Source organism: Gymnogyps californianus, chromosome Z (genome assembly GCF_018139145.2).
Source record: "Gymnogyps californianus isolate 813 chromosome Z, ASM1813914v2, whole genome shotgun sequence".
Taxonomy (NCBI): domain Eukaryota; kingdom Metazoa; phylum Chordata; class Aves; order Accipitriformes; family Cathartidae; genus Gymnogyps; species Gymnogyps californianus.
In genome coordinates, this window is record NC_059500.1 from 64,980,574 (window position 1) to 64,994,843 (window position 14,270).

General features: G+C 42.3%; 1 protein-coding gene across 1 annotated transcript in view; it reads left to right on the plus strand.

Annotated features, from left to right (window-relative positions):
* Positions 1–4,723, plus strand: part of IL6ST (interleukin 6 cytokine family signal transducer) — a 33,518-nt gene extending 28,795 nt beyond the window's left edge. Inside the window, exons 15-16 of the mRNA XM_050912492.1 lie at positions 68–149; positions 1,003–4,723. Coding sequence (XP_050768449.1) covers positions 68–149; positions 1,003–1,728 — 808 coding nt within the window. The 3' untranslated portion in view covers positions 1,729–4,723. The remainder of the gene's footprint in view (positions 1–67; positions 150–1,002) is intronic.
* The last annotated feature ends 9,547 nt before the right edge of the window (positions 4,724–14,270 follow it).

Sequence of the window (14,270 nt, forward strand, 5' to 3'; positions counted from 1 at the left end):
CTTGCTATCAACATAGGAATTTGGCGAGTGCATCTTGTAATTTTGTTCTGGTTTTAATCCTTTACAGAATTAAAAAGCATATCTGGCCTATTGTCCCTGATCCATCCAAGAGTAACATTGCTCAGTGGTCTCCTCAAGTTCCAGCTAAGGTAATACTCGTCCTTCTGCATCCTGTATCTTCCTAGTCCACAAGGTTTCAAATAAACTAACCAGTGGGAGTCTTCTGTCTTCTAGCACACATGGATTTCAAGGAAAAAAAAAACTTGGATGTTAAGTTTCATGACTTTGTGATATGGTATGGTTAGAAGACTTTATTGCATCAACAGATTCAGTGTTAGAAATACATGGCCCTTGGCACAAGTTCACAGCATAGAGCAGGCTTTAACATTGTGAATTATATTCAGTTTACAAGTTGGAAGGGTCAAGTCCTAATTATTTTACTCATACACAGGAGGTCAGGATTAAGGAAACAGAATTCATGATTCCCATTCTTAAAACCCTGAAGTGACTTGTTTGCACAGTGAAGTCATGAATGAGAGAAAGCTCTAAGTTTCTCATGGATGAGGAGATGGCAGCAAAACTTATGCCCCGTGTGGCATGAATGACATAGCAAATTCTGTTCAATAAACTGGGGGTAGCTTCTATGAAGAAGTGCTGTATGTTGAATACATTATTGGAAGTAACATATGTATGGCTCTTGATATAGAATGTTGCTGTGCTGCACAACAAATGGTTCTATGTTTACAGCTCTTAAGAATAATTAAAATTAGAGCAAAGCTTGCACACCCATTACAGTTTTAGAATAGCTGCATAATTAAGACTTTGTATTGGAAACAAATTCATTTTGTAACAGATACTTTGGAGATATTGCCAAACTTAGTAAAGACAAGACTTATATGAAGAAATTTGAAACAATTACAGAATAAAAATTCAGATATTTATTGGGGTTTTTGATTTTTAACATAACCTTCCTCTTAGGCAACATCCATCTCTTTCTTTCAGCATAACTTTAGTTCCAAAGATCAGATGTACCCAGAAGGCAGCTTTACAGATGTAAGCGTCGTAGAAATAGAAGCTGATGACAAGAAGTCTTTTTCAGAACAAGATCTAAAACCCTTTGACTTGCTTAAAAAGGAAAAAAGTACTTCAGAAGGGCACAGCAGTGGTATTGGAGGATCCTCGTGCATGTCTTCTCCTAGGCAAAGCGTCTCTGACAGTGATGAAGGTGAAACTACACAAAACACTTCAAGCACTGTACAGTATTCAACTGTAGTACTTAATGGCTACAGAGACCAAACACCTGTACAAGTCTTTTCAAGGTCTGAGTCGACTCAGCCACTGCTAGATTCAGAAGAGAGATCAGAGGATCATGCTGGAGGAGGTGACAGTACAACACAGAGGCAGCAGTATTTCAAACAAAATGGCGGTCAGGATGAAACCAACACAGACAGGCCATGCTTTGAAAGAACAAAGCAAATAACTCCTGCTAATGAGGGGGATCTTGTTGGATTTGCACAACTGCAGATCTCAGGTCAGAGCTCACAGCCGTTGGGTCTTGGGCTAGAAAAAAATACCCAGGAAGCTGCTCTATCAGGTGTTTTACAGACAAGTACTGAAGGACAAACTGTGAGACCTGAAACAGTGGAAGGAAATCCACTGTCAGTTGATGAAATGCCAAAAAGTTACCTCCCGCAGACTGTGAGACAAGGGGGCTATATGCCTCAGTGAGAGAAGAGACTGGCTCTGTTTAGGCCTTCATTAGTGCCTGTTCACACTTCCTCCTGTGTTTCTGATAAATTAAGCTAGGTATTTTTATCTGAATGCAGATAGAAATATTGAAATTAAGTGAACAGTAATTTGACAAAGTACACAAAGGACAATAAGGACTGTGTTTTTGTGGAAAATTTGCAGTCCAGACCTACTAGAGACTTACTTTTATGCACTACATAAAATCTTATGTCTGGATAGCTGAACAAGCCTTTGTGCTACCTTGGTGTTTTTGTCTTGTCATATCAGATTTACATATGATCGAAAATGGCAAGTTTCAATTAATCACATCAGCCAATAGACCTCCTAGAAGAAATACTTTGATTTGTGACAGTGTACAAGCCTAAAAAGTCTGCTTTAGTTGCTTGGAGTATCTTTGTGCAAAAGTAAGACTGAAGCTTAGTATTCTAACATGGAAGAATACTTGTGTCATATGCTTTTTAGTAGCTTGATTGACTTTCTGAATTTTGAATTGGCCCAGTGTCTGTTTCCAGCTTACCAGACATGCAAATCATGTTCATCCCCATTTAAAAATTATAAAAATTAAATAGAACTTGCTATGGTGTGCAAATAAGAAAACACCATGATTGCTTGACTCTGAATGCTACTATAGTAATTGATATTCTGCCTACATTTAGATATGTGTGCACATTAACTATATAATAATTTGGCCTAAAAATGTGCCTTGCAACTTGATGCACAGCAATTCAGTCTCATGTTCAAAAGTTTAAAACCCTAATGAAAACACAGATTAACAGTTATTTTAAGGTGTCTGATTATACCATACCTCCCTGCTGATATAAATTGCCTTTGTTTAAGTGCACCTTTGCTGTATACAGCTTGAGAGGCAAGTGCTGAGCTGTAAGTTCACCATTTTTCTAACTGCCCAGGAGAAAGGGAATATGACCTTCTTCCTGATTGACTACAACAATTAGTGTGCTGTAACCTCACTGCTAATGCTGCAGGAGCTCCTTGAAACTGAAAGCAGCAAAAAACAAAACATTGAAGTCATTGAAGCTCTCGGAAGAAGAAACAAAACCTATACCCTGAATTTGAACATTACTGGTAGTATGTATCTATTAGCAATCATGAGCCACAAATAACACTTACGTGGTTGTTAAAATTCCTTGCTTTTTTTCTTATGTCTCACTTTTCCCTTGTTCATACAGTTTGCATTTTATTGAAGAAGATAATTTGGAGACTGTCTTTACCAGAGTTTAAAGAAAAATGAAATTACATTAAAATAAACCCCTTCTCCAATGGTAACTAGAAATTTTATGGCACTCTTGTAGATTTTTTTGTTTTTAACCTTAACTTAGTCTAGTCAGCTTTCTAATCTGACACTAATAAAACCTTAATTCAAAACACTAAATGCTGTGTTGTGAGAATAAAACAAGGGTTTTATTTCTCCTTCAGCAAAAGAACTATGTATTTAAGACCACCTGAAACCTTTTGTGCTGTGACCTCTGGTGCTGCTGTTCTGCAGAGCACTTGCTAAAGGCCCTGTAAAAGGCAGGTGTCAGTATCATTTCAGCTTCCCTTGTTCTTGTCTGCCAGCTTGCGTAGAAGGACAGGTATACATATAAATGTTTGCATGTGTCTTCTGCTTTTGTTACAAAGAAATTCAATGCTAGCGTAAATTCATAAGATCACCTCTTGAAGTCTGGACTATTTAAAACAGATAAAGAATGCAGAATCTTTAATAACGTTTCAGTATTCCAGAGTTCCTTTCTCCCAACAGTGTTTTTTGTATCTGGGCACTTTTTTAAACTAAAAGGCTATGTTGCAGCTTACTATAACTACACCTTTCTTCCAACCAGTCTCCTTCCTTTTCTCCCCACTCCACCTCAGCACTTTCAAGCTCCCTTGCAGAGGGCAAGGGCATAATGAAAACTATGCTGTCATGAGACAGCAGAGACTGTCTTTTGTTTTCTCAGAGGCTGAAGGAGCATTCCTTCGTCAGAACACATTCCTCTTGGAAAATAATAGCAGTTACTTTACCTGGGGATAGGTCGTCTTCTCTATGCAAACTTCATAGTGACTGTAGAAACCACAAGTAAAAGCTAAAGTCCCTGTTGAGCAGTGTGCCTGCAGCCACGTGCATCTAATCCACCTCCTGCTCATCTCTGAAATATTGCGGGCCACAACCTGGCTACTTAGTCCGAACATTGCTTCAAAGGCCTGGATGTTTTCAAAAACATGCTGATGATTTCTTTCTTTTTTTTTTTCCAATTGTTTTTTCTGATCCAGTGATACTAACTTTTGATAGCATATGTCATATTTGAGCGACTTCAGTTACTCCTGAAGTTGCTATTTGCCTTTCTGTTGCATGAAGGGAAGGCGTTTTGTTCTCTGTTGCTGTTAATCATGGACTATTTTGAACATTAAACAAACAGTGTCAGGAGATGCTCATTTTTAAAGGTCTGTGCTAACAAGAGTTCTGGCCTGTCACTTCTGGCATCTTTCTTTTTTGTTTATGGGCCAGTGGTAATAAACTCACAGAATCGTACAGGAGTATCCTAGAGAGAAGTCTGTCTGTCCAGCAGTTTTATTCTTTCAGGCTTGTGCATTTATCTAGGGCTAAAATACTAAAGACTAAGCAGGAGATACTGGTGGGTGAACAGCTTGTAGAAGTCACAATACATATAAATGACAGGTTTACAGCTTGTTCATAAACCTATGTGCCAAATATTATATCATGCAGTCTTCAGGATTTAACTTGATTTTGTACTTTGGATCATAACAGTCTAATTGTATCAAACCATTGCATACAGGTTTTTAAAGTGTCTGTAATGTAATTATAGCAATCCACTGAAATTCTCTGAACTTGGCCCTAACATAGTAATTAAAGGGAAAGCTTTCTCTCCCTGCCACCCCCCACCCCACCCCCCCCCACTATGGTGCACTTTACAAAATAAAGGCATTATTAAAATAAAATCACACTTCAGTATTGACACTTTCATGTCCATCTTGATTTCCTGGACTGGAATTTTTCAGGTAGGGGTGGGAGAATAGTTGTAAAGACCTTGTTACTTTGGTGGCAGGGAAAGGTGGCTAGTAGAAATACAAAGTATTTTTTCTGTAGTAGTATGTTTGAAACATCTCTTACTTGCGGGCTGGCTAACTGCTCCTCTGTTTGCAAGAAAAGTGAATATCATCTCCATAGTTCTGTTGTGGTGGTTCTGTTAGAACAGGAGGTTGTTGGGGTTGTTTCTGGGGTGTATTGGCTCACTTTCAGGGCAGTTAGTCTGGGAATATCCTCTCCCACTGTAGTGAAAGTCTTGGGATTATGTTTCATACGCCCTACTGTAGTAAACTAAATTGCCTATCATCTGTGCTACAGCAGCCTAGCAAAATGCTAATTATCAGGACTGGAAAAAACTTTGGCCTTGGGAGGAAGAGGGAGTTTACATGCAAGGGCTGAGTCCCATTCTTGGGCACTGGAGAAGCCCCATGGCCTGGGGTGGGGTTTGCAGCTTCAGCTTTGACTGTAAATCACGAGCACCACCCGATGGTTAAAACTTACATTAGTGTGCCCAGTATGTGGGAATTACCATGCCGATTTAACTTCAGTAGTTGAACTTGTTTAATTAGTGCCAGGTCTTGAATATCCAAGACCCACATCAATATATGGTGCTATGGTATTGACTTCACAGTGGGATCTGAAACTCCAAAGACTCTCAAATTGTTAATAGTCAGCCCCTCTCCAGGACATACACATTTTAAATTGTAATTTATGTGCATTAAATGAGACTAAATGTACTAGTTTATTTTCCCTGAGACAGTTGTTGTAACTGAGATTAACTGTTATTTGGATACATTCCTTTAACTATGTTAAAAAGTTCTCCTGACTGATGGATTGTAAAACTTCATTAATTCTCTGTAACCTCTTGTCTGTTTGCTAGGATGGATATATATAGCCATTTTAAATTCCAAGAGTTGCTTTTAATGTTATTTGGAAGCAGTTTATAACAAATGTTGAGTCTTTTGTCATGAAACAGCCATTTGGGAATTACAGCCAACCCCCCAGTCTTCAGCTTAGCTCTTGATCCAGAAAACTGCAGTAAAGTGGAGGTATAAGTGCAAAAGTCTGGAGAAGGGTAAAATTAAGTATCTTGCATTGGACTCACAAATTCCCATTTCTCTTCCTTAGAAGTGAAAGGATCAGTTAAAAAAAGAAAAAAAAAAAAAAAAAAAGATGAAGCTAAAATGCGTATGTGTTTGCTTTCGCTGTTGTTTCCTTTGTAGTACTTGCGCAATCTGAGCCATTCCTAAAAATGAAAGCAGTGCTGACTTAATGCACAAGGATGCATTTTTAAGGCCACAAGACTTGACAGAAACAAATTTGAAATTAATGACTTAAGGGCCAGATCTCAACAATTGTCCACTTCCCCTCCCTCTTAATTTTAGTGCAGAGAGAGGGTGGGCAGTAAGTACCTCTCAGAATGCAGCCTTAGCCAGTACTTGTGTTTATTTGCAAAGACAACATTGAAGGGGATATATGCAATAAAGTCACTGATACTCTGCAGAAGCACACTTCTGTAACAATAGATGAAAAACACATACGGCACAACTGTCGACAGACAGCGGGAAAGCTCCACGTCCTCCTGCTCAGACTGAAGCATCTTCTGCACCCCGCACCGGCTGTTCTCCGGCGATTGCAGGCGCAGTAGATGAGCATTCTCTGCAGTGTTGAAACTGGTAACACCTATTGCTTTTCTTCATATCAAAGCACATTCATTAATGGATCCAGTCAACTTGCCGTGGTTTTTTTAACACACCAGTCTTGTTTACAATGTCACGTATAGCCTGACACTTTGATACAGCGATGGATTGTCTAGTAACCACATGCTCTTATTTGGGGTTAAGGAGTCTATGGTCAAGGTTACTGGTCACTGAATGTTGCTGTGCCAATATATGCATCTAGGTAAGGAGAGGCGTGGGACGCAGGGACAGACATACTAACAAGGAAAGTGCCTTGATGCTGGATTGGATGGCTAGTGAATGTAAACACAAAGTCAAATTTTACTATGTACTTTAAGTATGGCTGATTAAGCTACTGGTAATTTGAATGCCAGCTTTAAAGGGCTTGCGTATTCCAGCCAGAGGTTAAACTTGTAAATTGCTGCATAAGCTGTCTCTGTATGGAAATGTGTTTTAATACCAGTACGCTGTCTTCATTCTTTTGCAAGCTGCATGTTTATTGTCATATAAACTCTGCTTTCTACAATTTACTTTATGGTCAGTTTTGAATGTCTTTGTCTTTGTTGCCCAACTGAGCCTGAATGTTGCATTTGTCTAGTGCATAATATACGGAAAGAAAACAAAACAAAATTCCATACTTGCCTTGTGTGCTGGAGTTGGTGTTTTGTAAGGCTGACTTAAGTAGTAACCACAGAAGGAAAAGAGTCTGGGCACTACCTAATAGGCAAGAAAAGGAGAGACGTTCCCAGAGAGAGAGAGACATGACCATGGTATACCAGGACAAAAGGCTACCTGGTTGGGTATATGGGCAAGTTCAGCAGCAGGGGAATGCACCTGTAAATAGGTGTCAGCTGTGACTGGCTGACCTTGGCAGTGAGACAGGACACTGTCCCAGGGACCCGGGTCTGTTCCCGCTGCTGGCCATGGGTGTGCATGTTCTGCGCTCTGGGCTCCTGCCAGGGACGGGGTGGCTGCGTCTGCCTGCGGCTCTGTGCTCTGAAGATGTCAGACTGGCGCTCCAGGCAGGCTTGTTTAGGTCTGTTGAAAATGGGAAGAAGAGGGTCCGAAAATCCAGTTCTAAGGAACGCTATGGGTGTGAGGGGCAGGGTATAATGCTGTCTACTCACACAGACTCATTTCCAAGAAAGGAATCACAGACTTGGCTATGTCTGACATTGCCCTCAGTCTCACCTGGGTTTGGTTCTTTTGTTTCTAATGGGTGGATGATCCTCACAGGCCTTTACTGAACTTACATCTCAGTACTGAAAAAGCACAGCTGGATCTTCAAAGGACAGTCACATCTGCAAAAGGCTTCAAGGGTGGCACCTGACGAAAGACAGCTTCCCCTTCCTGGCTAAAGTTCTGATTTGTGTAGGCAGACTCAGACCCGCATAAAACTGAGGGGGGTATGGGGGTGGGGATGAGGCGTTACATTACACATCACCTCCAGCACCAAAAATCATTTCTGTCACTGCCACAGAAGAGCCATCCCAGACACATCAGGCCAGTTAACACTTTGGTGTTAAATTAGGTGCAAATATAACACTAAACTCCTTTTCCAAAACATTAGTTCACTGCACAGTAGTTCACTTATCCCTGTTTCCCATAAGGCCACTGAAGTTCCTACAGGAGCATGGTTATTTTGCATGTCCTCCTCACCTGAGCTTGTAGCTGCTGAGCATCAGTGCAGTTGTGCTTCACAACTGCAGGGCACAGCGCATGCAGAAAAGGAGGCAGCAGCTTCATCTTCACGGACTGCCTCACTGCTTGCAGAGCAAGATTGCTTCCTGTCACTTAAAATAAAGGAGATAAGGTTGGACCGTGAATGATGGGAATGCTCTGCTTTACACAGGAAACACATACTTGTGCAGTGTACGCATCAGAACGTCAGAAGCCACCAGGATCCTGGGAACAGCTCTCCATCCCCGTGGCCAGTGGCCAGCAGAGCCCGCAGAGGAGCTGCGGGCGTGCCTAACCACATGCTAGCCCAGGGGCAGCCCGGGTTTGTCCAGCCAGGACGGGCACTGGGCAGCAACACAGCACAACAGCCTCAGAGCAACAGAGAAATGCACAGGAGCCCTGACAGCCCTGCGCACCTCGGGGTGATGTGTTTGGAGGGCTGCGGGGGGATTACGGCTTTGTTTTGACCACCGATAATCTCAGTAACATTGAATCTCTCCGCAAAAGCATTTTGCGTGTATTTTCCAGACATTTGTGCTGTTCATGGTAGAGCGATCCAGTGCCTTCCTGTCTTCCCAGCAGTCTCCAACTACTATGAAATAACTAGCAGAGCCAAAATATCCCTCCCACCCCTACAAATAGCTAGGAAATTCCTGGCTTTTAGCCAGGGAGGCTCTGAGCACAAATGACCCAACTGGGAGGGTACAGGACAAAATTCAGAGCAGGTAATCTGACTCCAGGCTCGCCTGCAAAATGGAAACATCCTGTGCACTAGTGTGCTAGGCATCACACTGGCTTTCCTTTTACGGTAACAAGTCAGTAAGTCACGCTGAGGGCTCTGGCACTGAGCTGGGTCGGGCCAGTGACAGGTTTCAGTGAGGGGACAGCTCTGCAGGAGCCATCCACCTGTATCCACCAGCACTCAGCTGGTCCTCTGGAACTGCTGGCACAGCCTGTTATCCTGAGCACACAATGATGTCGTGGTTCTGGGCACCAAAATCCCAAATAAAGCTCCTCAGAAAACGCTCTTCAGGGCTGCGAGTGCCTGGGGCACTCATTACCTCCAGGATGCAGCCGAGTAGCAGACACAGGCTGGCAAAGCCAACTGGGACCAGTGAGGGAGCACCTTGGTGCTGGGGCTGTGGACAGGAGGCTGGACATCATCTGGGGACCCAAGTGCTACAGATCCACTGCTCTCAGCAGCAGAGCATGGCCCCACTCCTGGCCTTCCAGGTGTGTTTCTGGGAAGTCCTGGGCACCCCAACCTGGCCCCAGCACCCCAGGGCCCGTTCAGCCCATTGGGGCCATGCCAGGAGGTGGCAGAAGCATGTCGCCTTTAATGGCTGGGCAGGCTGACTGCTCCAGCCCCAGCTCCTACTCACGGCCAAATTACTCATGTATTTTTTAAATACTTCTTTTCTGACAGTTTAGCAAGTCCCCTTGGCTTCTCTCCTGCCTCTCTTTTTGTCAGCAAAAGGTCTGACCCTTGTTTCGTGCTTCCATCACCCACAATCCTGAGCGGGACATTAGATCCAGACCCATGGGAAGGCTCAGCTGCCCGCATGCTGCCAGGCAGGTCAGTGTCCCAGTGCCCTCTGGCACACGTTCTGTCGGTCAGGGCCGCACAACAGCCAGTCCACATGAAACAGGCCCAGATTACTGGCTCCTTGTCCCTGCAGGCTCACATGCTGGGATTTGCTACTAGGAAGCCTGTTCTCACGCATTGCTACAGCCTGAATCACTGCACTGCACCATCCGGACAAGTAATCACTACTGACCCTCATTTGTTACCAATATACATTCCAATGCACTTATGGGAACAAACACGGGGCTCTTGAAGACCATTTCTGGACGAGACCTATGGCAGCAAAACTCTTCCTGCTTGAACAGATGCAGCTTTCTCCCATTTTGAGGAGATTCAGCACTGGAGAAAGAACATGCATGGCTGCATGTGCACCAAAGAGCCACGGGGACCGCCCCACTGTGCACACTGCCACACTCTCCACCACCACTGCAGGACTCGGTTATGGACGAGGCAAGGGTGCCATGTTGGTACTAAGACAAGTTTTCCTAGATAGAGGTGCTGTAATAACCTTTAAAACATATTCCGACTGCCACTTATCATGGATTACGTGAAGCTTAGCCTGTGTTGAGTCAGAGACACCTGAAGAGGCTTCCCTCCTTCCCTCCCCATCTTCCTCTCCTAGACATTTGTCTAGACAAGCACTTGCCGATAGCCCCAGGACAAAACCAGATGCCTCCAGACCTGCTCAGGGCACGCTCGGCTCTTTCAGGAAGTCCCTATTATGCTCCATTTGCTGCATGCATTTTTACTCACTTGTTTGCTGGATATCTTCCTTCTTTAAGTGAAACTAGTAACACTCCTGTCTGTCTGTGTCAGAGAGCCTTTTCATTTTACTTATTAATATAAATTAATGCCATTTAGATAGATAATGCATAGATACACAGCTGTAAGTGAAAGCAAATTGAATCATTATGTAAGTATGAAAAATAAAGGAACTCGTATCAGCCTTTAAAATTAGCCTGAATGCAATGCAGGAAAAAGGTCAGACTCTGTGAAAGTGCAACATGTGGAGTAATTTAAATAAAAATGTCAACAAAGAAACACCAAAAATAAACACTGCCAGAGCACAAACTCCTTGAAAGGCAGTGAAACTGAGACTCATCCACAAAAGCTGGGGTAAATAGAGATACCTCACACGACATGTGTTTCTGTCCAGAGAGAAACTCCAGTTAGCTGGCCCTATCATTAAAGAAAAAATCAGTCCTTACAAGAGTAAACCTCAGCAGTGGGAGCAGAACAACCACAAGCTGGAGACAACATATCCAAGAATTTTTCTGAGGACATGGCAACAAAAAACACTCACCACAAAGCAAGCAGGGGCACATGAGGGATTTTCCCCGTACAGCTACACTCCTATCCCATATTAGATTCAGCATTGCCAGCTCACTTTCACTGAGGAGAGAGCCACCTCACTCCTACCTTAAACTCAAATCAGGAACCTGGGCCACGTCTAGAGACTAGCAGACCTACTAGCAAATGCAAGGCTTAGGTAACTTTGCAGCAACTTGTTTGGTAGTTTTGCATTGAGACAGTCACATAAACCGATGCGACACATCGTGGCACAAGGAAATTACATGTCCCTAGGGTCATGGGGCTGGGGAAGTGGGAATGTGTACAGGGATGGTGAAGAGGGATGGGGGGAAAGGATGGGGTCACCTCTATGTGAGATCAAGCATCTCCTCTCCCTCGCACCCCAGTATATCAGGAGACGTAGTGCACAACTTATATCCAGGATCATCCTTTACTTTATAAAGACAGTACTTACAGATAGAGAACCAGCCCTGTGCACTGGAAGAAAGGTGAAAATTAGCAAAATGTAAACTCCTGCGTGTCCATTTTCACCCAAAATGATTCAACACTCCCCTGCTTCCTTTCTCTCGCAGCTCAGACGGCATGAAACCTTGTTAGGCTCATAAACTGCAGATAGCCTTCATCAGAAGTGTAAAAGCAATTAAGCCCTTCTGAAAATAAAAGCAAAAGCAGAAGAGAGATGCAGTCCCTAAAGACAAGCAAAACTCAGGGCCTATTCATGAGTCAAGCTATAAAACTGTAAAAAAATCGCTGGAGATGGAAGCAAATGCAGGGAGCATGTCTGAAGGAGCTGTAAGCTCATGGGACAGAGAAGCAGACAGCAAAGGCAGCAAGCCATGAAGGCAGTGGGATATGTGTGTTTCTGGGCAGTATGCTAGTTATGAAAAAGCTTTACATTAAAAGCAAAGACACTATCCCCCACTGTTTAATTCTTCCTGTGTTCAGAGGATTTTTAAGCACTTTTTGTAAATAAAAACGTCTGTAGCTCATAAACTATTGACACTAGCATAAATTTCTACTCTTAAAAGGGGAAAAAAACCAAACAGGAAAAGGAAACAAAAACTAAAACCCCTCCCAGCTCAAACCCCCCCCAACTAACTGCTTGAGTTAAAGACAGTAACAGAAATATAACCTAAAGGCCATGGCCAGACTTAGCAGACACTGACTATGAGAAGACTGATTTCAGAAGCATGCTGTGCTCATTTGGTAGAATTAAGGATAAGAAGAAATTTCTTGCATTCTCTTACATTAGGACATAATTTGCCATAGTATCATTTTAGAAAGCCTTTCAAGCTCTTTTTTTTCAGAATAAAATATTGGTTTTAGTTCAGTGATGTTCTAAGTGGGCATCCAAGAGCATTTACCCTGATTAAAATCTTACGCTCCTTGTTTCTGACATCCCTGAATACTATTGCGAAATCTTTCCATGATTATGAAACATGTTACTCCTTCATCAAACTCCATTAGACATACAGTTGCTCACGTAATGGTGAAAAATCTGCAGAAGTTACCCTTGGCTAGGTCAGCACTGCACTCAGAGGATAGCAATGACAGACCCAGGAAATCTAAATAAGGCTGCTTTTCTGAGAAATAAGTACTCAGTTCAAAACTTCAGTTCTGTCAAATCAGACACTGAAATCTACAGTGGCTTTCAATCAATACAAAATCAATACAAAAGTTGGCTCAGCAGGCTTTCAGCAATGATAAAGCACTTACAGCTCATCAGTGTGGGGCTGAGCAATGCCTGAAAATCAAGACAATCTAAGAGGTTGAGAAAAATGCCAGTGGTGGACACTCAAACTTGAAAGTTTTGACCTCATTACTCAATAGGGCTAGTTAATGTTACAACAGAACTTTTGAAATATAAACCACCGCATTATAGCATAGTTTCTTTGATTGCTTGAATTAGGAAACACAAGGCCACTCCAGGCTTAGCTGGAGTGTTCTGTTACTGAGCACCCGCCGGGCTGCAGCAGCTCTCCCAGCAACCTCATCCTGCAGCAAATGAGCAGCAAGGTAACCCTCCACCCTCCTCCACGCTCCCAAAGCTCACCCGAATAACCCGAATAACTCAGGGCCCTGGGAACGGACATTATTAAGCTATAGTTGGCGCAGCTCAGGGCAGCCTGCACTGAAGTACTAATCTCTCAGACAAACTTAGATACATGACTGGTTTGAAACTATTCCCCCTTTCTGTCTGGGGAGAGCATTTTCTACAAATGCATTGCCTTCTAAGAGCTGAAGAAAGTAGAGCATAGGAATAGGCAGCATGAAATAATCATTCTGTGTTTACTTTTCAAGTATCCTGTTTTAAACAGATCTAGGATAACAAATCTACACTATACATACACACATCTGTTCCTGTCCATGTTTTGATATTCCATTTAAAAAAAAAAATAAATCTAATTTCACAGAAGAATACGTTAGCCAAACATCTGTTCCAACTTTTGGATTGTTACTATTCATGTTCATGTTCTGAGTTCAAAAGACCTAGATAAAACAATGGTTTGAATTAAATAGTGAGGTGGCAGTAAAATGATTATTTACTCTTGGAAAAAAGGGCAAACAAAATAATCATAGGAAAGCCCAGGAAAAGAGCAGGCAAATTAATTCAAGTTGACTAGAATAATCACATTTTTGTCAAATACTGAAAAAAGAATTTCTGCTAAGTAGGAAAACTGTGAAGAAAACTGAAAGACATAAAGGATTAAAGAGGCAGTATTTTGCTTAGAGTCTCCCTCTTAAGTTATCAGACTGCGAAGCACAACATGTACACAAAAAGGGTACAGTTAGTATTTTGTAATAAATATGCCTAATAAACATTATGACTAAGAACAGTTCGTACTACAAAAAGAATGCCTAATGTTTTTCAGTCAGCTCCATTTACAAATGTGATCCTTTGTACACAGGACAAAACAACTGCTTTAGGTATGCTCTGGTTTTGAGCCAAGGGTAGCACATTTTCTGATAAATACCCCTACTACAAACACAGCATAAGACCACTGTATATTTTACTTCTGTCTTGCCAGGAGGCAGAAGAGGTTGCTATTAACAACTACCTGAACTTGCAATAAGTCCATATACTTATAGGCTCAAGACTTACCTACACTGAGAATGTGCCCTGCTTCCTGCTATCAATATGGCAAACATTAACACAGCGCAGCAAAACAAGTCTTTCACTATCTTTGCAGTAGATTTGAAACCAGAGCGAAGCCACTCGGAA